General features: G+C 43.0%; 1 protein-coding gene and 1 non-coding gene across 2 annotated transcripts; both read left to right on the top strand.

Moving 5' to 3' along the window:
• The first annotated feature begins 212 nt into the window (after window positions 1–212).
• On the top strand, window positions 213–294 carry Trnal-uag. Its single transcript has one exon. It is a non-coding gene; the product is annotated as a tRNA-Leu (tRNA).
• Window positions 295–20,279: 19,985 nt separating this feature from the next.
• LOC110309938 (olfactory receptor 6S1) lies at window positions 20,280–21,399 on the top strand. The gene has a single exon (XM_021182688.1). The coding sequence runs from the start codon at window positions 20,325–20,327 to the stop codon at window positions 21,318–21,320; it is 996 nt and encodes a 331-aa protein (XP_021038347.1). The 5' UTR covers window positions 20,280–20,324; the 3' UTR covers window positions 21,321–21,399.
• Window positions 21,400–27,527: the final 6,128 nt, after the last annotated feature.

Genomic DNA, 27,527 nt, shown 5'->3' with positions numbered 1-27,527 from the left:
TCCGCCTGCAGACAGCCCTCTCTGGGGTGCGGCCAGGAGGGTTGCAGGACCCACCTCGGGAGGGTAGTTCGTGTAATCCGCTCACTCTAGCACCCAGCCAGCGGTTTGGAAAGGGGGGAAAAAATGTCCTTTAAATCTGGGTTTCAGATGCAGTTTAAAGAGAAATGGAATCAAGTAAACAGTTAGTGTATACAGAAATGTACAGGCAGCTTGGTAGTGTGGCCGAGCGGTCTAAGGCGCTGGATTTAGGCTCCAGTCTCTTCGGAGGCGTGGGTTCGAATCCCACCACTGCCAGTGTTTTCTTTCCCAAGACTGATTTATTTAGTTCGTCTTCATTCTCTCTTTGGTATATGTATTTTCTGAGTACCTGCCTCTAGATTATGTCTGTGAGCAGAAAAGGACTCAAGCTGACCGCGGTTGCTCCGGATGTAATCTGCACACTCTCTGTGGTGGTCAGACCCTAAGGTAGGAGGCATTACAGAACTGAAACTGTGTTGGCTCTTGCCTGCCTCTGAACGAAGTTTTATGACAGTGTCACCTGCACTTCTCATCTCTGTCTTCTTCATCGTCCTCTATTTCTGCACAAACCACTAGGAAGTGATATAAAAGAACTGAGCCAAACTAAGACCAGAACCAAATGTCCTAGGATGGATTTGAAGTCTGAGACGGCGCCGTTTCTCTGTTTGCTTGTTTGGGACCATTTGTTTATTTTGCTTTGTTTTCAGGCAGAGTCTCATGTAGCCTAGGCTGCTCTGGAACTTGATGTGTAACTGAAGATGACTCCTGACCCTCCTACCTGCATCTTCCACTGCTCAGACAACAACCTTGGCCCATCATTCATTGCCAGAATTTGAGGTCTTTTAAAGAAACATTCTCTCATGGTGCCTTTGCTAACCAAAGGTTAAAAACAAAAACAAAACAAAAAAATAAACGGTCTCCAAATATTGTCAGATAGGACCTTGAAGAGCCATTTTGGTCTTTATCTTTTTATTTTATTGTTTTTTATTATTGGATATTTTATTTATTTACATTTCAAATGTTATTCCCTTTCCAGATTTCCCCTCTGCAAACCCCCTATCCCATCTCTCCTTACCCTGCTTCTATGAGGGTGCATCCCCACCCACCCATCCACCCACCCACTCCTACCTCACTGCCCTAGCATTCCTCTACACTGGGCATTGAGTCTTCACAGGACCAAGGGCCTCTCTTTTCACTGATGCCTGACAAGACCATCCTCTGCTACATATGCAGCTGGAGCCATGGATCCCTCCATGTGTGCTCTTTGGTTGGTGGTTTAGTCCCTGGGAGCTCTGGGGGTCTGGTTGGTTGATATTGTTGTCCTAATCCCTTCAGATTCTTTAGTCCTTTCTCCAACTCCTCCATTGAGGAGCCCGTGCTCAGTCCAAATGAAAGGTTGGCTGAAAGCATCCACTTCTGTATTTGTCAGGCACTGGTAGAGCCCCTTAGGAAACAGCTATATCAGGCTCCTGTCAGCCAGCACTTGCTGGCATCCACAATAGTGTCTGGGTTTGATGACTGTATATGAGATGGATACCCAGGTGGGGCAGTGTCTGGATGGTCATTCCTTCAGTCTCTGCTCCACAGTTATTGTTGGTTTTTATGAGTTTTAGAATATGATTCTATAGCCAAACCCAACACAGTAGTCACTGAACAGTTCAAGTCGGCCTCAAACTTAGAGCAACCAGACTGACAGACTGCCATGTGGTGTCTTGAATGAGAAATGACCACCACAGGCTCCAGTATTTGAACCTTGGTGACCAGTTGGTGACACTGTTTGGAGAGGTGGTGCAAGCTTGCTGGAGAAAGTGTGTCACCTGGAGGCTTTGTGCACTCACAGTTCACCCTCTTCCTGTTATGCTCTCTGCATTCTGGGACAGCTGAGGGTGTGGTCATGATTTGTTCCCAAGGTTCCCCGCCCTTAATGGACTTTCATCCCTCTGCAACCATAAGCCCATACGGAATCTACACTCTACAAGTTGCCTCGGTAATGCCTTACATACATTGCAATATCAACCAAAAGGTAATCAACACAGGATTAAGACCCATGTTTCTTTCTCCCTGTTTTCTAAGTATATCCTTGTCTGTCTCTATCTCTTTATCTCCTACCCCAGGTACTTTGTGTTTCTCTTAGCTATTCTCAAGTTCATCTTCCTGAGCCCGTTTTAACTTCAACCTCTCATTAACTCAGGTAACCCTCCTCCATCACCCCCTCCAGGTACCCTCTCCTCCATCACCCCCTCCAATCTCCCTCCCCCACCCCCCTCCAGTCACCCTCTTTTCCTTCCATCCAACTCTCTATTATTTTCGTTTTCTTACATTCAACCTCTTTCCCTGCCTCTGTCTTTCCCTCTTCCTGTCTCTCTTCCTCCACCTCCACCTGTCCCTCTCTTTCCCTCTCTTTCTACCCTGTTCTCCCCGCTCCGTCCTTCCCACCTTTATCCTTTGGTTGTGGTTCTGTCTCTGATTCCTTCACTTTTCCTTCCCTTCCCCCACTTCTCCACGTTGTTTCCCTTTCAGTCTTGGGAAGGGCTTGCAAGTGGTTGTCAAAGGTTTCTCTGGTATCCTGGGGAATGAACAACAACATGGAATGTCTAGAGAAAACAGAAAGAAAGCAAAACTAACAACTTTTTGGCAAACAACCCAACCTGGGGTGGGCGGTGCTCTAAGCTGGGAATCCACTAAATAGTCTCTGAGTCCCGGTGGGGGTTGTACGGCCCCTGTATCCTCCTCCCACCCCCCGTGGTGAGGTTTAGATTCCCTTTTCCTCTCCCCTCGCTCTCCCACTGTCCTTTTATCAAGATGACTTCTGGGAACCAGAACCCTGAGACTTGAGTGAGGGTCTCCCTTCAGGGGTCCTACACTCCTATGAAAGAGGTTCCCTTCTGAGTCCTTTTTCATGGCCAGTTCCATCTGGACACCATATAGCACTCCATCTTCTCAGAGGCCACCCCTCTCCTGATCTTGGCACTGCTCTTCTCCTCCTGCAAGAAGGAGGCCTCTTCATCTTCCAGCTGGGGTCCACTACTACCTGGGAGCAAAAGCCAGCAAGAGCTCCCACCTACAGGGGCTTGTGAGAAGGATGAGGGTTTAGATGGCTCTCCAGGAATGCAGTTACTGTTCAATCTAGCTTGGCTTACTCGCTCGATAGTCTCCATCCTCCCAGGCCGCTTGAGCTTGTTCGAAGTTCCCGTTTCATCTCTGCAAAGCAACAAGAGCAGCTGACTGAGAGCGGACAGAGAGCGAGTGACCCACACTCTCCCATCAAGTGTAGGAAAACATGCAAAGGTGTGAGTGTGTAGGACCCCTGAAGGGAGACCCTCACTCAAGTCTCAGGGATCACGAGCCCAGAAAGCCACAACAGTCAAGCTTGCTGCAAACACACGAGGTTTTAATGGCACACAAACCAGCATGCTGAGGTCGAGACCCATACACCACGCAGGGGTAGAGGAGTCTGACCATGACCCTATTTTCCAGCAGGCTTATAAAGGCAAAAAACACAACCTAGGGGGAGGATCGGAGAGGAAATAGGGGAAGTCTAGGGACGATATTTACTTCAAGGCACCTGGGACATTGAAACATTTTGTGGTTGTTTTTCCCAAAAGTTCCGGGGAATTAGGCCATCTGGCCGGGGGCCGGGGCCCATGTTCTCAGGGCAGTCATTATTTTATTTTTTACTCTTCAGGAGCACAGCTTTTGGATATTTGTGAAATGGGAGGGGCCATTTCCCTTTGGAGCAGGATGCCACGTGAGCCTTCCTTTCTTCCCAAACTGCTCCTCTCAATGCTAATATGTGGCACCTACATCAAGCCAAGAATCCCACTGTTGAAGGAAAGCTGTGTCACTGTCAGGCTAAGTAAATCCCCCTGCCTCAGCATCGTCCTGGTATTCTGTAGCCTTCAAAAGGCTACAAGCCTCCAGGTCAGGTGTGTTGGTACCCATCATTAATCCCAGCACTTGGGAGGGAGAGGCAGGTGGATGTCTGTAAGTTTTCAGCCTGTCTGTTCTACCCATTGATGTTTAGGGCTGCATAGAGAGACCCTACTTCAAAAACAAACAAACAAAACTCCGAACAAACAACCAAACAAAAGGGTTGAGTGAAGTTTTTATAGCAACAGAACAAAGAAAGTTGATTTCAAGATAATTATTAAGTTCACTGGTGGAAACACCGGGAAGGTAAGTTGTGTCAAACAGGGAAATCTCCGTTATAGCCTCAGTGGCTATCTGAACAGTCTTAGCTTTTGGGTTGGAGGAAGCAAGCTAGTGGTGTGTTTAAAGTCTGTGTCAGAACTGGGGAAGTATTCAGTAGCAAAGCACTGTCATGCAAATATGAGACTTGTATTTGGATCTCTAGGACTGAGTAAAGCTGGAAATGCCATCACCTGTCTGTGAAATGACATCACCTCTATGCAGTTCCAGCAGCTCTGGAATAAGATGGGAGGCAGAAACAGAAAAGAGCTTGAAGAACAAAAGAGAAATCCTGGCTCCAACAAGATGGAAGGCTAGGACCAACACTAAGGTTGTCCTATGGGCTCCATGTATGTACTGTGGCATGTACATGTATGTACGTACGTACGTATACACACACACACAGCCATAAAAACACATAGCTAGAAACCATAATATACAAACAAAAGACCAGTAAAGTGAAAAAATAATGCCCCAGCGAAGCAATATGTGCCAAAAAAAAAAAAGAAAAGAAAAACAAAACCTACACAAACACCATTAACAACATCATTTTGTGTTGGCCATCGACTACTGAGCAGGGGGCCTCCCTAAAGTATGATTAATATACCCAGTGAGACTCCAATGGAGAAAGTCAATTTTTCCTTTGAAACTGGTTGCCCACCCACTGGAGATAGCTTCTTGGTTAGGGATGGAAGCTTATGTCCCTTTCCCTGTCTCAGTCTGGTATCCCACATGGTTTGAACCCTTGTGTGTTCTGTGCATGCTTCCTCTGTGTAAGTTCATATGTGCATCAGTACTGTGTGTCTGAAAGGCACTACTTCCTTGGAGTATTCCTTCTCTACTGGCAACTACAGTCTTTCTGCCTCTTCCTCATAGTTCCTGTACTGGCTAGTTTTGTGTCAACTTGACACAGCTGGGGTTATCACAGAGAAAGGAGCTTCAATTGAGGAAATGCCTCCATGAGATCCAACTGTAAGGCATTTCCTCAATTAGTGATCAAGAGGGAAAGGCCCCTTGTGGGTGGGACAATCTCTGGGCTGGTAGTCTTGGGTTCTATATGAGAGCAGACTGAGCAAGCCAGGGGAAGCAAGCCAGTAAAGAACATTCCTCCATGGCCTCTGCATCAGCTCCTGCTTCCTGACCTTCTTGAGTTCCAGTCCTGACTTCCTTGGTGATGAACAGCAGTATGGAAGTGTAAGCTGAATAAACCCTTTCCTCCCCAACTTGCTTCTTGGTCACGATGTTTGTGCAGGAATAGAAACCCTGAATAAGACAGTTGCCTAAGCCTTAAGAGGAGGGGCTTGATGAAGACAGCACATTTACAACTGAGCGTTTCAAAGTATCACACTCCCTACACACTGTCCAGTGTGGGTCTCTGTATGAGCTCCGGTCTACCACAGGGGGGAACTTCTCTGATGATCGCTGAGTCCGACATTGATCTATTGGTATAGCAGAATGTCTATTAGGAGACATTTTATTACAACATTTCTTTAGTAGTAGAACAGTTGTAGTATTTGGTTCTCCCCTCTGCTCAGGCTCTGGTTTCAGGTTCTTGACCATTGGATTAATGTCAGACGTGGGCTCCATTTCATGGCCTGGTCCTTAAATCCAATCAGATAGTGGTTGGTTACTTCCCAACGTTTGAGCCACTGTTGCACCAGTAAGCAAGTAGGCAGGTCTCTGTTGTAGGTCAGAGAGAGGTTTATAGCTGGTGCGTGTTTACCTTTCTCCTCTGGTAGCTTGCAGAGTATGATCTAATACCATGACTAGTCTGTAGGGGTGAAGATGCTAGTTAGGGACCAGCTCAGCTTCTCTGTGTTCAATGAGATATAGAGGTGACTTCAGCAATAGGGCCTACTACCATTGGTGTAAAAGCAACTGATAGCCTTGGCAATTGCCTGATTACGTTTGAAGATCTCCACAGGTCCCATTTGTTCAACAATCCAGCTAGATGTGAACAGTTCCTGGCACTGGAAATTTTACTCGGTGAGGAAAGATGTTCAGCCAGGGCATTGTCTCTCTGTGATTTGGTGACTCCATTTAGATTTCCTTCACACACACACACACACACACACACACANAGAGAGAGAGAGAGAGAGAGAGGGAGGAGAGGAGAAAAAAAGCTTCTATAGTAGTAAGTTTTCATCTGACCCATGAATTGGCCCTTAGTGTTGGTAATCCCTCCCCATATTGCCTCCTTACCTGCCTCTTTCCTTTCCCTCCCCATTAAATCCTCTGTTAGTCTCCTCCATGTCTCTCCATAACTATCTATTATGTTTCTCCTCCTTTGGGAGATTCTCCATCCCCTTCACTCTATTCTTAATCTCTGTAGTTATGTGGACTCTAGCATTCCTATCAAATGCTACATCCGCATATAGAAGAGTATATATACACCATATTTATCTATTTTGGACATGAGTTATCCCACTTTCCCACTTGAAATGTTTTTTTTTTCCTCCATCCACTTACCTGCAGATTCATGATTTTTTTTATGTAAATGTACCACATTTTCATTATCTATTTGTCTGTTGAGGGATATCTAGGCTGCTTCCAATTTCTGGTTATTATGAACAGAGCAGCAATGAGCAGGGCTGGACATGTGTCTCTGTGGGAGGATGAGGCAGCCTTTGTACATTGCTGGAGAGAAGTCTAGCTCAGTCTTAACACAGATCTATTCCCAGATTCCTAAGGAACTGCCACACTTTGCATAGTGGCTGTACAAGTTTGTTCTCCCTCCAGCAAGTGTTCTCCTTACTCCACACCTCAGCAGCATGAGCTGTCCTTTGTTTTATTTGATCTTGGCCATTCTGACTGGCATAAGATTAGATCTCAAAGTAGTTTTGATTTGCATCTTTGAGTAAAGATGTTAAACATTTCTTTAAGTGTTTCTCTGCCATTTGCATTTCACCTTTGGGAATCTGTAGTTCTGCCCCCCATTTTTAAATTGGGGCATTTGTTTCCTTGGTGCTCAGTGTGGGGTTTTCTTTGTTTGGTTCTTTATATATTTAGACACTAACATTCCGTTGGATGTGTAGTTGGTAGAGGTTTTCCCCTCTGTAGCCTGCTGCTTTATCTGATTAATGGTGTTTTTCACTTCACAGAAGCTCCCAGTTTCATGAGGTTCCATTTATTAACTGTTGCTCTTACAACTGCTGTTGACCAGCTCCATTTGTAGAGGACACTGTCTTTTTTCCAGATGTACGTTTTTGCTTTCTCAAAACTCAGATGTCCATAAGTGTATGGACTTATGTCTAAATCTTCAATTTGATTCCACTGATCAGTGTGTCTGATTTTATGTCAATACCATGCTTCATCTTCATCATCATCTTCATCATCATCACCATCACCATCACCATTACCATCACCATCACCTTTTGATGACCATTGTCATCGTCATCATCATTATAGCTCTGTAGTATAGTTTAAATTTGGGAATATTGAAACCACTAGAAGTTCTTTTTATTATTCGGGATTGTTTTAGATATGCTGGACTTTTTTTTTATATTTCCATATGAAACTGAACATTGTCCTTTCAATGTCTGTGAAGAACTGGGTAGAAATTTTAATGTGAATGTGTTGAATCTGTGGATTGATTTGCTAGGATGGCCATTTTTACTATATTAATTCTACCAATCTATGAGCATAGCAGATTGTTTCATCTTCTGATATGTTCTATTTCTTTCTTTGATGTCTTAAAGTTTTTATTATGTAAGTCTTTCACTTGCTTGGTTAGAGTTTTTTTCAGGGCATTTTATTATTTTTGAGGCTATTGTGGTTTCCATGACTTTTTTTTTCTCATAATGCTTGTCATTTGTATATACAAAGGCTATTGATTTCTGTGTGTTAAGTTTTTACCCTGCTGCTTTATTGAAAGTGGTTATCAGATGTAGACATTTCCTTGTAGAGATTTTAGGGTCTTTTATAAATAAAATTACATAATCTGCAAATAAACATACTTTGACTTCTTCCTTTCCTCTTTTTATCCCCTTGATATCTTCCAGTTGTCTGATTTTTAATATTTTTATGTTTCCTTTTATGTGTGCAGGTATTTTGCCTGCATGTATGGCTGTGCACCACATGTGTACCTAACAACATCAGAGGCCTGATGAAGGTATCTGTAGATCCCCTGGAACTAGAGCTACAGGTGGTCATGAGCTGCCATGTGGGTTTTGGAAATTGAAGCCCAGTCCTCTGAAAGAACAGCCAGTGTTCTTAATATCTGAGCCATCTCTCAGGTCCCTTAGTTGTCTATTGCTCTAGCTAAGAATTAAAGTACTGTATTGAATAGATGTGGAGAGAGTGGGCAACTTTGTGTTGTTCCTGATTTTGGTTGAATTGCTTTGAGTTTTCTCTGTTTAGATTGATGTTCGCTATGGGCTTTGAATTGTCTTTATTAGTTTGTAAATTGCCTTAATTAGCCAAGGTATGTCTCTTGTATTCCTAGTCTCCTGGGAATTTTTCAGGAAGGGATGATAGATTTTGTTAAAGATCTTTTCTGCATCGAATGAGTTGATCGTACGATTTTTGTCTTTCAGTCTGGTTATGGAATGGATTACATTTGTCTTACATCACAAATGTTGAACCATCCTTGCACATTGGGGGTGAAGTTTGCTTTATCATGTGAATAGTCTTTTTAATGTGTTCTTATATTTGGTTTGCAAGTATTTCGTTGAGGATTTTTGCATCTGTTTTCATCAGGACAACTGGTCTGTCATTCTCTTTCTTTGTTGGATCTTTTCATGGTTCAGGTACCATGATAATTGTGGCCTCATCAAACAAATTAGATAGTTTCTTCTGTTTCGATTTTGCAGAATTATTTGAAGAATGTTGGCATTAATTCTTCCTTGAATTTCTTCCTTCAGCATTTAATCCTTCTGACCCTGAGCTGTTTTTGGTTGGGAGATTTTTAAATACTGCTTATATTTCACTATGGCTTGTGAGTTTGCTTTAGTTGCTTGTCTGGTCTTGACTTAACTTTGGAAGGTTGTATATATCAAGAAATGTATACATTTCTTTTAAGTTTTCCATTTCCATGGGATACAGATTATTAAACTATGTCCTATGACTCTCTGGATTTCCTTGGTATCTGTGGTGATACTGTCTTTTCCTCTCTAATATCATTAGTTTGAATCTTCTCTCCATCATTTTGTTAATTTGCCTAAGTGTTTATCAGTCTTAGAATTCTTTCAGAGAACTCATATTTATTGATTTAAGTTCTGAGATTGATTCCTACCCATCTACTCCATTTGGTGTTAGTTCTATGAGATCTCTCTCTCTCTCTCTCTCTCTCTTCTCCTCTCTTCTCCTCTCTTCTCCCCTCCCCCCCCTTCCCAGAAAGTCAAAAGAAAGAGGGAAACCCCACATCCTAACAACAAAATTACAGAAATCAATAAACACTGCTTATTTATAATTCTTAATATTAATGGCCCCCATTAAGGGCCCCCTCCCTTTCCCCTTTTCCCCCTCCTCTCCCACTTTCCTTCCCCTCCCCTCCTCTCCTCCCCTCTCTTCTCTTTTCTTTTTGTGACAGGGCTTTTCTGTGTAGCTCTGACTGTATTGAACTCTCTCTCTGTAGACCAGGCTGTCCTCAAATTTAGATATTTACCTGTCTCTGCCCTCCAAGTACTGGGATTAAAGGCGTGTGAAACCATTGCCCAGTCTCTCCAGTTTTCTTTTACATAGGTGCTTAGCGCTATGAAGTTGTCACTTAGAATCACCTTCATTGTGCCCCATAGGTTTGGGTATTTTGTAATTTAATTTTCACTAAATTCTAAAAAGTTTTTAAATTTACTTCTTAATTTCTATCTTAACCCAGTTTTTATCCATTAGTGAGTTGTTCAGTTTCCATGAGCTTGTAAAGTTCCTGTTGTTTCTATTGTTGTTGATATCTAGCTTTAATCCAAGATGCAGGGTGTTATTATAATTTTCTTATATCTATTGAGACTTGCTTTGTGTTTAAGAATGTGGTCAATTTTGGAGAAAGCTCCATGAACTTCTGGGAAGAAGTTATATTCTTTTTTGTTTGGTTAAAATGTTCTGTAAAGATATCCTAGGACCATTTGATTTATGACATTAACTCCAGTATTTCTCTGTTTGGTTTTTCTCTGGATGACTTGTCTATTAGAGAGAGTGGGGTATTAAAGTCATCCAATATTGTTATAGTTGTAGCAGTGGTTTCTTTTATGAACTTGGGTGTCCTTGCATTTGATACATAAATGTTCAGAATTATGATATCCTCTTGGTGGATTTTTCCTTTGATGAGTATGTAGTGTTCTTCCCTGTATCTTCTGATTAGTTTTGTTTGAAATCTGTTTTGTCAGATATTAAACAGGTTACACTGGCTTGCTTCTTTGGTTCATTTGTTTCTCCCCTGCATTGCTGGTAAGGTGTGTTTCTTGGATGCAGCAGAAAGATGGAACCTGTTTTCTAATCTATTTTTTTAACTCTGTGTTCTTTTTTTTTTTAATGAGGGGAATGGGGGCTATTAATATTAAGAATTATAAATAAGCAGTGTTTATTGATTTCTGTAATTTTGTTGTTAAGATGTGGGGTTTCCCCCTTTCTTTTGACTTTCTGGTCTGGGATTTTATATTCCTTCTCTTTTCTTGGGTGAAGTTAGCACTCCAGATTGAGGTTTTCTTTTTAGTGCTTTCTGTAGAGCTGAATTGGTAGATAGATACTGCCTAGTTTTGGTTTTATCATAGAATTTCCCCCCTCTGTCTATTGTCATTGATAGTTTTGCTGGGTATAGTAGTCTGGGCTGGTGTCTGTGGTCTCTTAGCGTTTGTATGATGGTTGCCTTGGCCTTTCTGACCTTTTAGAGTCTCTATTGTAAAGGATTGAATGATTCTAATGGGTCTGCCTTTATATGTTACTTGGTGCTTTCCTCTGCAGCTTATGATACTCTGTTGTTGTTCTGTATGTTTAGTGTTTTGATTATTGTGTATGGTGGGAAATTTCTTTTCTGGTCTTGTCTACTTGTCTTCTGTATGTTTCTTGTACCTTACCTTGATAGGCATCTCCTGCAATTTTCTTTTATAATGTTGAAAATATTTTCTATGCCTTAAACCTATGTTTCTTCTTCTTTGTCTAGTCCTATTATTTGTATATTTGATCTTTTCATTGTGTCCCAGGTTTTCTGGATGGTTTGTGCCTGCATTTTTATTTTATTTTTAACATCTTCTTTGACTGAGGTATCCATTTCTTCTACCTTGTCATCAACATTTGTGATTTTTCCTTCTATCACTAGTATGCTGGTGGTGAGGGTTACTGTGAGGTTTTTGTTGGCTTCTTAAAATTTTCATTTTCAGCTTTTTCAGTTTGTATTTTCTTTAGTGATCCTATTTCTTCTTTCATATCTTAATGAACTGTTTTTATATTTTATTCCACTGTTTGTTTTAACAGACTTGATTAATGGATTTAATTATATTCTCTTTAAGGTCATTGAACATACTCATAATTGGAATTTAGAAGTCTTGTGCTTCAGTTATATTACATAATTATATTTCTTAGTGTCTGTTGTAGGATGATTTCTAGACATCTGGGGTAGAGATGATTGGAGTGCTGACATCTGGTCTTGTCTCTATTGGGTGGGTGCCATGGTCCTTGTTTTCTTTTCATCTTTCTGGATCTTAGGAAAGCCTGTGAGTCTCCTGGTGGGTAGCAGAGAGGAATAGAGCTTAGCACAGAAAAGAAGCTGAGAGAGTCTGTGGGAAGGAGCTAAGGAAACCCTGTCTACACCAAGAGGCAGGATCCCTGGGTAGTTGGAGATTTTGTGGGAGGAGAGGCTTCCTCAGATAGGCTGTAGTAAAATAAAGAATAATCTGGAGAGACAGGGTGAAAGATCTTTGGGGACTCTGGATCTGTTCCAAGAATTGGAATCTCCAGTGAGAGGAGTTGACATGAGAGGAGGAGCATCTTCAAACGGCATGAGGTAAAGTGAAAATCAGTTACTTGAGTCCCAGCCTGGTGTGGCCACTAGGAGTTTATGGGTGTGGTAAGCTCCCTGCTTGGTTATCTAATGCAGTGTTATCCACCCTAGAAAGATATTCAAGCAGACAACAGTGTATGCTACTCAGCAGGTGTGTGTGTGTGTGTGTGTGTGTGTGTGTGTGTGTGTGTGTGTGTAACAGCAATGGTAAATGAAGAGGTTGGAAGGGAGCAATGGTAGAAGCAAAGATGTTAGGGGTAGGAGGAAAGAGAGGGAGGGGAAGTGATATAATTATATTTTAATTAAATTTAAAAACTGTAAACCATGAAGTATTCATCAGTGTTATAGGCTGGAAATCTCTAAAACTGTGAACTGAAATAAATTTGTCTTTGTAAAAAGTTGATTATTTCTGTTATTTTGCTACAGGAACTGAAAACCTATTAGCACAATATTCAGCTTAAAGTTAGAAAGGTTTGTTTGGGATTATAATAGCAGGTTCTAGTCTGGTGTCAGCTGGCCTGCTGCTGTGGCACTTGCTGTGAGATCACACATCACAGTGTGAGAATATGGTCAGAATAGTCATCGTACTGAGCTTCCCCAGCCTGTGCAAGGGCCTAGGTCTGATCCTCATCACCATGGAGGCCTCCAGATATAAGACTCGACCTCAAAAGCTGTGAGCCAAGCCAGGCAGGGAAATTAAAGCCAGACTGATCTACGTAGTGAGACCCTCTTTCAAAAAATTACCAAACAACCAAACAACAACCTATGAGCTACAGCTTTTTTCTTCTAAAGTTGATTGATTATCTTAGGATTTCATTATAGTGCAGGAGGCTGGTTGATGTAGGGCAGAACACTCATCAATAAAACAACTAGTGCTCTTACAAGATGAGGCCAGAGGCCTAACATCCTCTTTTCATCTAAGTGCAATGACTCCAGGAGTAGAGCAAAAGGCCCTTGCTGAGGGCCTGGCTGGGATGACCCTGGCTCATGGCAGCTTTGTTCTTCAGTAATGAGAAAAGAAATGTATGATTTATTTTTTTAAAATCCTCAAAACAAATGAGAAAATAAATGTTTGCTTTGTAGTGCGGTGGGCCAGGACTGGAGCTTTGTCCATGCTAGATAGGCAAGTGCTCTGTCACCAACCTGTCTCTTCAGCCCACCTGGTTCATGGCAACTTGTTATTGCAGCCTGGATTGAGCTAGACTTCTGTTATCTCATTTTGTGACAGCACTTTGTCATGCTTTCCTAAGCTGTTAAAAACTTAAGTGGGACAAAAGAAGAAATTAATTTTAAGGAATCTGTCAGAATAAAAATGGGACTTCTGTATCCCAGTCATCCATTGCAATCTCTGTACTCCAAACTGTGGTTCTCTGTGTTCTTGGATTTCTACCTTGCCTCCACAGTGTCTGGATTAGACGCAGGTTGCTTCAGATAAACTTGAATTCCTTTTGGAGTTCATTATCAGTTTGCATGTCCTGGGATCTGTATAACCCACATGGTATTTGACATTCCCCAGAGACTGGTTGGCTAATTCTGCAGAATTAGCTTCTATCTTTAGGGAGGTGTTTCTCATGTTAATTTTTTAAAATCTATTTATTTTCATATATTTGAATACACTGTCACTGTCTTTAGACACCCCAGAAGAGGGCATCAGATCCCATTATAGATGTTTGTGAGCCACCATGTGGTTGCTGGGAATTAAACTCAAGACCTCTGGAAGAGCAGCCATTGCTCTTAACCCCTGAGCCATCTCCCTATCTCCTGATATTAATGTTTAACTAAGGAAATACTGTATTTCTAAAAACTTAAGTCATCTCACAGAGACTCGATTGCCACTATTATATATTTACCCTGCTTTCCTCTCTGCATTTAGAGCATGAGATAGCCTCAGTGAGAACTTTCCCTCATGGGCTTGGGTGTTTGAACACTTGGTCTCCAGTTGGTGACGCTGTTTGGGAAGGGTTAGTTGGTGCAGCCTTGCTGAAGGAAGAATGTCACTAGGGGACAGACTTTGAGATTAAAAGCCTAATGCCACTTTTAGTTCCCTTTCTCTGTTTCCTTGTAACCATTTGAATTCTCTGCCTGCTGCAACTATGCTTGCCACTCGCTATCAAGCCTCCTCACCACAACAGACTCCTATCCTCTGGGGCTGTGAGACAAGACAAACTCTTTCTTTATATCCTGTAAAATGCCCTCTCTCTTATTACCGAAAACAGTTAGAAAACGTTTGCACTATGGTTATTAATGCGGAAAAAAACCTATTAGTTGCTTTATGCAGTTGCCTTTTGCTGTCATAGAACAACAACAAGAAACATTGGAAGAATCAACACTAAACTAATGAAAATGGTTAATTGGATGATGGGATGTGAGTGAGTATGGACAAGGAAGGAACTTAGTTTCCCTTGTGTTGCTGGAGATACAAGTGGCTATGTGCAAGCGCGCAATGCACTACCATTGAGCTATACCCAATGCTGTTAACCTACATACTGTTATAGCTTTACTTTGAACCATGTGTTTATACCTTAAAGATAAAATCTAAAACAGACATAAACACATTTTTCTTACTATGCTCTACTGTTACACAATCAACTAGGTTTGACTGTATTATTAGCTGAGGGCCAGAGCCATTTTCATACCAGTTTAACACTTCATTTTAACACTTAATTTTTGGCAAAAGTGTGGCAAACATATTCTGGTGTAAAGAGTCTCCCCAACAAATAGCTCTGGAAAAACTCCATGTCTTTGCATGCATGTAGAAAAATGAAAGTACACATGTCTTACGTTGTAGAGAAATTCACTCAAAATGGAATAAATACCTTAATGTAAGACCTGAAACTTTGAGATTGACAGAAGAAACAGGGAAAGTGCTTCAAGAATAGTTAAGGGTTTCTTGGAAAAAAATCTAACTGACAGGAAATAATCTTAATAGTTGACAGACAAGATTGCACAATGTTAAACCTCTTCAGTGCCACAAAGGAAGCAATCTTTGTAGTGAAGAAACAGCCCGATGAATGGGGGGAAAACTTTGCTATGTTTTAAAGGAGATAAATGTTAAAAAAAATACAGAACCCCAAAGTTAAATACCAAAAATTATATGACTAATAAATAACCTAATGAACTGAGTAGATAGCTCTCCAAAGAAATGAAACATAATGGCCAATAAGAATTTGAAAATGTGTCTAATATCCTTAGCCATCAGGAAAAAAAATAAAATTACTTTGAGACTGCATGTTACCCCAGTTGAAATGACCAAGCAAAAAGTGACAGCAAATGTTGACCAGGATGAAGGGACAGAGAAATTATTTACTCCTAGTCAGAATAGAAACGGGTACAGCCAATGTGGAGACTCTTCAAATACCAAAACCTACCATATACTCAATTCAGCCTTACCTCGAGTACCTAAGTCAGTGTACCACAGAGTTCCCCGTCTACCTGCGTTCAGGGCCGCTTAATCATAGGAGCTAAGAAATGAAGCCAATGAACAACCAACAGATGAACAGGAAAGGAAAATATGGATACGTATACACAATGGAATTATCTTCAGCTGTCACACAGAATGAAATTATGACATTCATAGGAAAATGGACAGAAGTAAGCCAAACACAAAAGACAATTATTGTTTTTCCAATATATGGAGTCTATATTTAAAATTATACATACATTGTACACATACATATTTGTAAATGTATATATGTATACATACATGAACCCCACATGTATGTATATATGTAGGATATGGAAGTAGAAGGTGACTATGAAAGAGAGACTAAGGGAGGGAAAACAGAGCTGGTAATAGGATATATGTGTCATTAAATGGGAAGGTGGAAGGGGATTCACAAGATGCTGAGGAAGGATATGGAGAAGTGTAGGAGGGCAAATAAAAATAAATAATAAATCATAATAATTAACATTGTGAAAATGTCTCAAGGAAACCAATTTCTTTGTATACCAGCCAAATTTTTAAATTTTGAAAAACTGTTTCTGTAATTTAAAAAAAAATTATCTCGCCTTATTTTTCAGTCACTTTAAGTATTATAATTCAATCAGAAAGTTTTATTTTGAGACAGAATCTTATTATGTATCCTAAGCTGACCTCAAATTCATGATAATCCGGGTACCGGGCTTACAGGCATGAGCCACTAGGTCCCACATTTGTATATAGAGTTCTCTAGACATTCTCACACTCCTTGGGTCTTCTCTTTAGATGCATCCGTCCCTTAGTTTAGCTAGTGAGAGCTCCTGCTTAGAGTCTGGTTTGGTGCAACAGTTCTTCCAGTGTTCCAGTCCACTCTTGCTCCTTCCTTTACAGTTTAGTGATGGCTTGTCTCACTTTGTCCAGGGTTGTCTTCAATGCTCTCAGGAGGATTATGTCCAGCAAGGACAGAATCCAAACTGACCCTGGAAGGCCCTGGGTGTTCTTCCACTTGTCTCAGAACCCAGCTCATGTTTCTTTCAGAGGAGAAGCTGCTCTTACAGGCTGGGGGTTCAGAGTAGGTGAGCGTGGGCGCCATTTTTACACATCTAGTATGTTCCAAGTCTTGTGACTCGTCCCAGAAATGCAAAGGTGGAAACTTGGTGCCCTAAAAATGAAGAGAGTAGAAGACAGGCAAGAAAGAAAGGTTGTAACATAACGAAGCAGGTTACCCATTAGGTTGGAAAGAAGTCAGTAGAACTGGTCATAGTTCTGGTTGGAAAGTGGCCAGAAAGGTGGGAGAGAGAGGAATGCATAGGAGAATTGAGTAAACTGAGGCTTGGACCTGAACAGAAAGTCATCAGGTCTTTAAGAAGGAGCCTGTGGTACATGGAGATGAACACATGCGAGCTTGGACCTGAACAGGAAGCCATCAGGTCTTTAGGAAAGAGCCTATGAAGATGAACACATGCGAGCAGCTGCCCAGCATCCTTGACATTGCTTTGGGTACATGGAATTCCACTTGATTGGCAGGATATAAAGTATATGGCAGGGAGACCCAGCAGCAAAGAGACGGTATGGACAGCCTCTTACTATCTCATCACACCCTTGGGTCTCCCATTATTTTCTACCATAGAACCCAAGGGGAAGAGTCACATTATCATTTTAAGTCCTCAGGGTGAAGAGGTGAAGTCTCTGTTGCTTGAGTTACAGACGTTTCCCCCTGAGTGTCATGAGGAGCAAGGCGGTTGATGCTGGTCAGGTGCCATGAGTTCTCTCATTTCCGTGGTTCATGCTTCTTTTGCAGTTGCCTGACTTAGGATGGTTGATGTCAAGTGAAGAAAACATTCTTTGTCTCCTTTTCAGATTTACCAGCTCACAGGATCTAGGAAGTTATAGAATCACAAATTTGGGGGACCACTGGGTCATGTTTGCACCCCAACTCTCTTTTATTGTCTTGCTGTCTGGGTAATTTCTCTCTCCCCAGCCCTGCTGCTCCTTAAGCACTTCATGTCTGGATCAAGTCTTATTTCTCCGCTGGAAACCAAAGTGGCACATGGAAGATTCTACCTTGTAATACAGCGATTTATTAGAGACCAATGACTTTAAGTGATTTTTCCCTGCACTTGATCTAAAGCCAGGAGCCAGGAAGAATGTGGTCTAAAAGGAAAACAATGGACATTCCATTCCTAAAGCCCGTCAAGTCAAAAAAATATGTTTTTCAACCACTAGAGAGAACATCTGTTGGTAAGTGTGTTGTACTCTTTTTTTTTTTTCTTTTAGACAGGGTTTCTCTGTATAGCCCTGGCTATCCTGGAACTCACTTTGTAGACCAGGCTGGCCTCAAACTCAGAAATCCTCCTGCCTCTGCCTCCTGAGTGCTGGGAATAAAGGCGTGCGCCACCACGCCCGGCAGTGTTGTACTCTTAAGGTAGAAGTAACAGTCCATGTCCATCCCCTGCCTTCTAGCATCTGTTCTTGCAGTGACAATTTAGTGCTGAGGCAATTGTCTTTCACATGAACTGTGCCTAGGTCAGCCTAGGACCCTGATCATTTTGTAGGAGCCATTCTATCTACAGAGAGAGACTGGGCGCTGAAGTTTGACTTGCTCATGGCATAAGAAGGGGCAGTATATCCAGGAACGGTGTTTATATCCATCTCTGTGAATCCAAGGCTAACCTGGTCTATATAGCAAGGTCCAAGGTTCCTTAGTGAGACCCTGACTCAAATCACTCAGTCAGACAAACAGAACAGAGCAAATCTGTGAGGAACAATGTAACACCCTCCTCAGGGTCAGAAAAGCCCCTATGCTCACTAGGCAGGAGATCAGCACCAGAGGCTATGCCAAGGAGAAAAGAGCCCAAGGGAAGAGGCCTTACCCGATTTCTTGTTTTCCCAAGTGCAGATTTATCCCTAGAGCTGCAAGGATACCAGGCTACACTCAGTTTCATAGTGCTGCAGGCTGCTGGAAGGGTGGGAGGGTGGAGGTGATACTGACCTACAAACCGGGAAGATAAACGTTTCAGGGTCCTACCCTTATGAAATATCAAGGGCATTATGAAGCAGGAGAGTCATCCCCCGTTACTTCAGATATAGATAGGCTCAGTCCAATGAGGTAGTTTCACAAGGAATGACAGAGGGCCAGGGCAAAAAATGTGCTTTGAGGTGCCCAGTGCCTTCTCATTACACTTCACCCTTACCTTCTGTTCTTAGGTCAAATGCTGTGCTTCATGGAAGTGTTCTTGTCCCCTCAAGCGCTCAGTCCTATATTTTAGGCATCTCTTTCTTGAGAGCACTACTTACCCTCTAAGGCTCGCGTTTCACGTCCTTCCTAGCATTCTATACATAGCAGTAGCATTTCTTCACTACTGGTCACAAGCCCTGATTTTTCTGTTATGTTGTGAGGCATTGGGCAGTGATCCAGCAACATTTGAATCACTGAATACAGAATGCGGCACATGGTGAGAGCAGAGGTAAAACTGTAGTCCTGACCTGCGCAGTGTGGTGTCTGTAGATGCTGGGGGGAGAAGTGCCAGCGATGAGCCCCTAAGGTGGATAACCACGAAGCTTCTGCATCCTAGACGAAAGGGGCGCGCGCTTCCCACTCCCGCATCTGAGATCCAGAGGTGAGAACGGGGACCAGAGTAGAGAGTCAGGAGTCTAACATCTGCTGGGAATGGGATCGTTGTCCTAAAATGTCACTGCAAGAATGGGGTGTGTTCAGAACAGTTTAGCTAGAGAAAAATCAACGCTCTGAAAATCAATCTTGATGTGTTGCTACTGAGAGTCTTTAGTTAGTTTTTTCTTATCTTTAGTTTGTGTTTTCCATTATCTTTTAGTGGAGACTTTTAGAGACAGCACATTAGAATACCATCAATTCAACCCTTTTTTTTTTCTTTTTTTAAGTTTGTGGGACTGGAATGACTTGAATCTACTTCATTTCCAGTTTAATTAATTATAGCAGGGATTTGCAATTCTGTTTCTGACAGCCTGTTTTTGAAAAGGCTTCAGATTCTGTCTCAGAAGGGAAAATGTCACAAATTGAAAAAAGGCCTCATGAGCTGATATTAATGTTAGCCGGGGCACTTAGCTTGAATACAACCGAGTAACTGAATGGATCAATATGGCTTCTTGCTATAGTCAGCCTCCTTTATGTGTACTACAATTACTTCAGAAATGCAAGCAGTTTGTGTCGATCTGAGTTTGGTTAGGTTCTTGGTTCATTGTGAAAATTCTCCATAAAAGGGGAGAATTGGTGTATCAAATACCCTGGCCTCTGCTGCTAATTGTTTAGCTGGGTAATTGAAACGCAAGCAAGGACCCCATCCCTTGATCCGCTTCCAAACGTGGGGGCAAGCCAAGCCTGGGCTTTGACTTTCGTCCTGATTTTCTCTGCCACTTCGTTAGGTTGACACAGGAAACTTTTGAATACTTTGTCCTGTTATTTCTCTTGCTCCTTACCAACGTTTGTAATTGAAAAGCAGAGCGGTCGAGACCGGGGTGTGTGTAAACATGCAAGAATTCTAAAGCAGGAAATCAACCGGAGCTCTGTTTCTTCACAAAATCTCATTCTCGTATTTTCACCCAACTCTGATGTTCAGAAATATTTTCCCCATCATAATGAAGAGCCATCAGTCGAAATTTGAGAACAAGATCGTTGAAGATGCAGACTCCGGACGCTTTCCTAAGACGTGGCTACCCTTTAGGGAAAATTTCTCTGAGTTTCAGGATGGGTGATAGAACGTCGTTTCATCATTACAGCTGGGAAAGATAATAATGGCGCCACGTGCGAACCAGAGTGATGGCACTACGGAGTTTGTCCTGGCGGGCTTCCCGAATCTCAACAGCACAGGAGCGGAAGTGTTCTCCATGTTCCTTTTCATTTACCTGTTGACTCTAACAGGCAACACGTTGATTGTGGGCTTGGTGGGGGCGGATCACCGCCTGCAGACACCCATGTATTTCTTCCTGGCTAACTTGTCCTGCCTCGAGATTCTGATCACTTCTGTCATCATTCCAAAGATGCTGAGCAATTTCCTCTCGAGACGGCACACCATTTCCTTTGCTGCCTGTATCACTCAGTTTTACTTTTACTTCTTTCTGGGGGCCTCTGAGTTCCTACTGTTGGCTGTCATGTCTGTGGATCGCTACCTGGCCATCTGCCGTCCTCTGCATTACCCCTTGCTCATGAATGGAGCCGTGTGCTTTCGGGTGGCCTTGGCCTGCTGGATGGGGGGACTCCTCCCTGTGCTTGGCCCCACAGTGGCGGTGGCCTTGCTTCCTTTCTGCAAACAGGGTGCTGTGGTTCAGCATTTCTTCTGTGACAGTGGACCCTTGCTTCACCTGGCATGTACCAACACCACAAGACTGGAGGAGGCTGACTTTGTCCTGGCCTTTCTTGTCATCATGTCCTCGCTTACCATTACTGGTGCGTCCTATGGCCACATTGTCCTGGCCGTCCTGCGCATCCCCTCTGCTTCGGGTCGGCAGAAGGCTTTCTCTACCTGTACCTCCCACTTGATGGTGGTAACCCTCTTCTATGGGAGTGCCATTTTCCTCTACGTAAGGCCATCCCAGAGCGGCTCTGTGGATACTAACTGGTCTGTAACCGTGATAACAACATTTGTGACCCCTCTGCTGAATCCTTTTATCTATGCCTTGCGCAACGATCAAGTCAAGGAAGCTTTGAAAGAGATGTTCAGGAAGGTAGTCACCAAGCTGTTAGAACAGTCTTTACTTGGGGATAGTTTGAGAAAGAAGACAGCCAGTTGACAGCGAAGGGACTCAGTCTCAGGTCCACACATCTCCATTGCCAGCTTTTCCTTCATCATGAGAGGAGCCAGGACGAGCTTCAAGGAGAACAAGCCTACATTTCTCTTTCAAGCAAAATGAATTAACTCTATATTATGCTTCATAATAACAACTCATACTATTTTCAATATCTTATTTTATTATGTGCCTATGTGGGGAATATGGGGTATGCCATGTGAGACGAGGAGTCAGACAGAGATTCTCTGGTAGGTAGACAGGGAGAGGGACCACAGCTAGGTAATAAAGGTGACCAACTTCCAACATCGCTGGCTTTTCTTACCCTCCTGATCTGTTACAAAAACTTGGCAGCTTAAAACAAAGGCCTGGAAGGCTTTTTTTCCCCCTGCCAATAGGCCCCCAGCTGATAGACACAACAGTTATAGGCCAACCAACTTTTCTTTCTTCAAACTGATCAACCCTAAATTAGGGGAGCGTGGTGCTTCCATGGACTCAAGTGTATGAATTCTTGGTCCATAGGGAGTGGCACTCTTAGGAGGTGTGGCCTTGTTGGAGTGGGTGAGGTCTCCTTGAAGGAAGTGTGCCACTAGGGGGCGGGCTTTGAGGTTCCCTATGCTTAAGCTACTTCCAGTGTGAAACAGTCTCCTTCTGCAGCCTGTGGATCAAGATGTACTTTGTCTGCATCGAGGCTGCTATGCTTCCCACCATGATGATAACGGTCTAAACCTCTGAAACTGTGAGCACGCTCCAATTAGATGTTTTTCTTTATAAGAGTTGCCTTTGGTCAAGCTGTCTCTTCACAGCAATAAAATCCTAAGACAGGAGGGAAACGCTTCAGAGATTTTCAGCCTCTAGCCCTGGAGAAGAGACTGGGTTTTTGGCTTCCTGAGACTATGAGGCTGATCAAGACCTCCTGATTGTATCACACTCCGGAGTGAAGGTGTGCAAAGGGGACAGCGTGGGTGCTGGGAGTCAGTCTTTGGGATTCTCTGAGGATCAGCAAGTCCTCCTGACCGCGGAGTCATCTCTGCAGCCCAGCTCATACTATTTGACATAGTAAGACCAAAATTATCTATCATTTCACCTTCCACCCACCATCATAATACCTGAAGTGTTGGAACATGTGTGCATTTATCTGGGAAAATCTGTTAAAATATTCCTAATTTAGTATTTAGGAATATCTGAGTACACCTCTATTCAAAGATTAAAAACCAATTACACTTTCAATAAAGTTTTCAGTTATTTGTACAAACCAATAACATTAGACAAATATCAAAAGGAGGCCTGGGGAGTGTCGCTCAGTTGGTAGAGTGCTTGCCCAGCATGCATGAAGTTATGGGTTTGAGCCCTATCACTTTGTAAGCTAGATATGATGATGTGTTTCTGTAGTATTGCTACTTAGAAGGGATCGGAAGTTCTGGGTTATTTTCACCTACAGTCTGGGATATATGAGCTCCCATAAACGATGATAATGATGATTTAATAATAATTAATAGTAAAAAATATTAGGGGCAGGGAAGATGATTCAGTGGGTTAAAGCATTTGTGGTGCAATCATGAGGATCTGAGTTCAAATCCCAGGTACCTATGTAAAAGGCCAGCAGTCCTGTGAGAACCTCAGCTCCAGCACTGGGGGAAAGAGGGAGATCCCAAGGCTTCACTGGCCAGCAAGCCTCGTGAAAATGGTGAGCTTCCAACACAATGAGAGACCTTGTGCCTACATGAACAGGGTGCACATATAGAGAAGCAGGCATTCACATTAAATAAATAAGTAAATAAATAAATCTTAACACACACAAATAAAAATAAGATCTCCAAAAATATTATGTAGTATCTTCCATGTAGCAAGCTTGGATAAATTAAGATGGAATAGAGATGCCCGGCCCAACACTGAATCTAAAATCGATGATCACAACTTTGCTAAAACGTAGACAGTTCTGGGGTCTCCAGTGTACTCCAGCATCCTCTCCTGTCCCCCAAGAGCACTGCATGCATGTGGCACACACACACACACACACACACACACACACACACTCACATAGCCAAAACACCCATACACCCAAAATAAAATAAAAATTAGAAAAGTAAAACTAAACAGTATGGCTTCATTAACAGAGTCACTAAGTTACTCCAGATAAGGAGACCGCTTACGATCATTCTTCTGCCTCGTGTCTGTGGGAGTAGAGTGGCCATGGCACAGGCTGAAAGGAATTCCAGAACCTGCATGTGTAGGTTTCTCAATGTGCAACAGTAGCATTTTTTAGGACCCCCCGACCCTTTGGTTCCACGTGTGCAGTCTGGCAGGCCCTCTTTGCAATATTTCAAGTCAGTACATTCTTAAAGGCTTTTAACTACAAACTTCCAAAGGTTGTTTTGGAGAATATAAACTACATAGTAAGCCAACATAAACTACAAAGTAAGCCAAGACGCATATCTGTGCCTAAGATGACAGAAGTCTTCCGCTGTTTATTTAGTAGGCGTGGTGCATATACCTACTCCTTGGTGAGTTCCAGCCAGCTAGCGCTACACAATGAGACCTGGTCTCAAAAAGGAAAAGAAAGTATAATTGAAGACCAAAAGGCACCTTCAAAAGTTCGCCCCAGCAGCCTGGTCTACATAGTGAGTTCCAGGATAGCCAGGGCGACATAGACAGTCCCTGTCTCAAAAACCAACCAACCAAGAAGCACATAAATTAAAGTCTGTCTTAGAATTTTTGTTTTGTGGTAAGGCTGCCTAGGTCGCAGCCTCTCAGGCTTGCCCCTGGAAAATCCCAGCTACACTGGTATTTGACCTTTTCCCTTGATATTTCTCATTGGCAACTTTAATTGTTTGTTTTGTGTGGCAGAGGAGAAATAAGAAAAATCTAGATTCCCCCTTTAAAAAATTTAACAAAGCTGTGACAGTTTTATGTCAGCTTGACACAAGCTACAGACATTTGGGAAGAGGGAACCTCAACTGAGAAAACAACCTCATCAGATTGGCCTGTGAGAAGCCCGTGGTTCATTTTCTGGTTTGATGACCAATGTGGGAAGGCCCAGCTCATTATGTGTATTCCTGTTACATGGAGTCTACTAGAGGTGAGCACTCAGACAACATTTGTAGCCATTTGAAATTCTTTATTCCAACTGTCTGGGATTATATATAGGAATTCATGACTTAAGTGTAGCCTGGAGTGTACCCAGCACAGGGTATTGAAGGCAGAATCCTAGCATCTTGCTTAGCAGCTGGTGGGGAGCTTCATAGAAGCAAGTTGTTTGACAGAAGCATCTTGCCCTCCTGTACTTAGACCAGAACTGGGTAATTTTCCATGAGATTCTCCATTAAGGAGATCAAACTCTAGTTAAATCCAAAATGGCCTCTGCAAGAAGACAAGATGGAGGACTTGATGCACTGCCTTGCCCTGTTAGAGTACCACTCCTGCACAGATGGTCCTGGGCGTTATAAAAAAGCGGACTGAGCAAGCCATGGGAAACACACCAGGAAGCAGCACTCCTCCACTGCCTCTGCATCAGCTCCAGTCTCAGGTTCCCACCCTGAGTTCCTGTCCTTTTCTCGAATGATGGATTACAAGCTGTAAGACGAAACGCGTTCCTCCCCAAGTTGCTGTTGGTCATGGTGTTTTGTTGCATTGCTTTGGATGAGAATGGCCCCCGTAGGCCCATATGTTTGAAGGTCTGGTCCCCAGTTGGTGACCTGCTTAGGAAGGATTAGGAGGTGCGGCCTTGCTGTAGGTTGCGTGTCATGGCATGCTCTTTCTGCCCGTCACTTGGAGAGAGATCAGCTGTGAGCTCTCACTGCTCCAGCACCATGCCTCCCTGCCTGCTGCCATACTCCTCACCATAATGTTCATGGACCAACCCTCGGAAATGGTAAGCAGCCCCCAATGAAGTGCTTCCTCCTTTAGGATGCCTTGATCATGGAGTCTCTTCACAGCAACTGAACACTAAGACATGTGTCATGGCTACAAGGACCATACATACCTAAGACACAAGCCCCTGAGGCAACCAGACCCTACGCTGCCAAAGCCACAGATGGCACGTTCTGTGTGATACAGTCGGCTAAGCATTCTGAATTCCTTAGTTTCCCCTACCCCACCCCACCCCCCATATCACCTAAGTTATCATTGCGACAAAACTTCTTCCTCACAGTATTGGATCTCTCCTCCCTGGTGAAAGGCCTAAATGGGCACCTTTGCTCTCTAGGGGGGTGGTGGTCTGAGGCCTTTCCATTTGTAGCCCACCATTCTGTCTGGCATCAAATGAAGCTTGTGTGCTTGTGGACCATCTGCCTGGTGTTGCTCTGGAACCCAAGACTTTACAACAACTGGCTTCAGGAAATAAACCATTCGCTACAGTGACCAGTCCAGGGAGCCAACCTACGATCCCTAAGTCAGACTTAAACGGACCCACAGTCCTGTCTCTGGCATCTACGTCAAGAAGCCACACAACAACTCATTAAAAATAAGCCCTAATCCAGGAGTTGGGAAAACCCTGATCAGGAAAAAAATCAGCTCTAGAGGATGGAGATTTGACTAATGACCAACAGCCTCTCCAGTTATAACTGAGGTCCAAGCAGGGGAAGGGAGATAGACATTCTTAACCATGCAGGGTGTGCTCATCTGTGTAGTACTGGTAGCTAGCTCCTATGTCAATAGTCTCTAGTTAGGGCAGACCTGAAGCCTCTTTCTTGTCTGCTAACAAGCTTCATCATTCTCTGCCTACAACTACCAAAGACAGGCCGGCAGCTGGTCTTGAACTACATTCGGAATGCTTTTTGCATAGCCCTGGTTAGAGGACCTTTGCTTATTTCCACAGTAGGATTAAAGTACCTCAGAATAAAACTGTGCGGGAAAATGGACGCCAAACAAACATGTAAAAAATATAATCAGATATTCTCCTATTTCCTGGCAAGGAGTGAAGACTCAGAAAAAGGACAGAGGATGTCCAGGAACACGTGAGAGATGGTGCCGATCTCAACTGGAAGGAGCCAAGGGAAACTGTGCGCTCTGGTGGTCTAGGAAAACGGGGCAGTTTGACATAAGACAGTGGCATGACTCCTAGGGACAGAAATGGCTGAATGTCGCTAGGACCTGTTGGCTAAAAGATGATTGGTTTTCACAGACAAATGTCAGATCTATGGCTGTTGCCCTGGTGTCTTTGGAATGCTTTTTAACTCACTTAAGAATTCTCTTAAATGTGTAATGGATAACCATAAAGGAGGATAAATCAGTCCTTGCAGAGAATGGAAGAGAGCCCACCAAACTGTGGCGAGATGGGAATGAGTAGTATTGCAGGAAACGGAAAGGAGCCAAGAATATAACCAGAGGATGATGGGAGAGAAGAAAGAGCAAGAAGGGAAGGAGGGAGGGCAGTTTTGATTGAGGCTGATTTTGTCTAAACCCACTCTCTGAAAATTATAGCAGTAAAGATGACAAAAAAAACAACAAAAAAAAAAAAAAACAAAAACCAAAACCTATAATAATGGGCACTTGTTTCTGAAAGAGTACACTACATAGCTAACCAAATGATATAGTAATTTACAGTCTTAAAGAACGAACCTTGTGACTTTCTTGGGAGTGTAGTGGCCAGGGCCACCTAGAAAGTCTGAGGACCGGTGGCCGGGCAGTGCCGGGAGCTGCAGGTCCAAGCAGGCCAACAAAGACCCCGCTTGCCCGGCTCTGTGCACAGGACAGCTTGGTGAGACCTCTGTAGACTCAAACCCGGATCAAGAACATCTGCCGTAGAAGGCTTATTTCCTAATTATCGGAGCTCATCCATTTCCTTCAAAATGTTTTGAGGCCAGCAGCATCATGTGTACATTTATATAAGACAGGATGTAATGAATGTATTTTAGGTAGTGGATAGCTGTGAATTTTTTATTAAGAAAACACATGTCTTTGTTTTTGTTTACCAGGTTATAGAAACAAGGATTTGAAAAAAGTTTAAAAACGCAAATTTGTTTTATTTTTTAATAGCAAAGATGTGTTGGGGTGTGTCCTTAGGGAAGGGTTAGATCTGTTCTGGTATGAGCCGATTGCTTCTTCCCTTGAGCCATTGATAAAGACTTTCACTGTAGAAAAGAAGGCTAAAGGTTTGCTAGGATTTAGGCAGGGGGGCGCCGTCTAAGCTTGGCGGAGGTCCTCGGGCGCGGCTCCTCCGCCGTGTGGCCCCGGCCGAGTCCTTTCTGTGCATCACTGCCAGAGGTCCCGCTT

This window comes from Mus caroli, chromosome 14 (genome assembly GCF_900094665.2).
Source record: "Mus caroli chromosome 14, CAROLI_EIJ_v1.1, whole genome shotgun sequence".
Lineage (NCBI taxonomy): Eukaryota > Metazoa > Chordata > Mammalia > Rodentia > Muridae > Mus > Mus caroli.
The sequence above is the reverse complement of the archived record's forward strand: the minus strand, read 5'-3'. Positions and strand labels throughout refer to the sequence as shown.

Coding starts and splice junctions, on each gene's coding strand:
- LOC110309938 (XM_021182688.1), top strand. CDS start 20,325: ATGGCGCCACGTGCGAACCAGAGTGATGGCACTACGGAGTTTGTCCTG.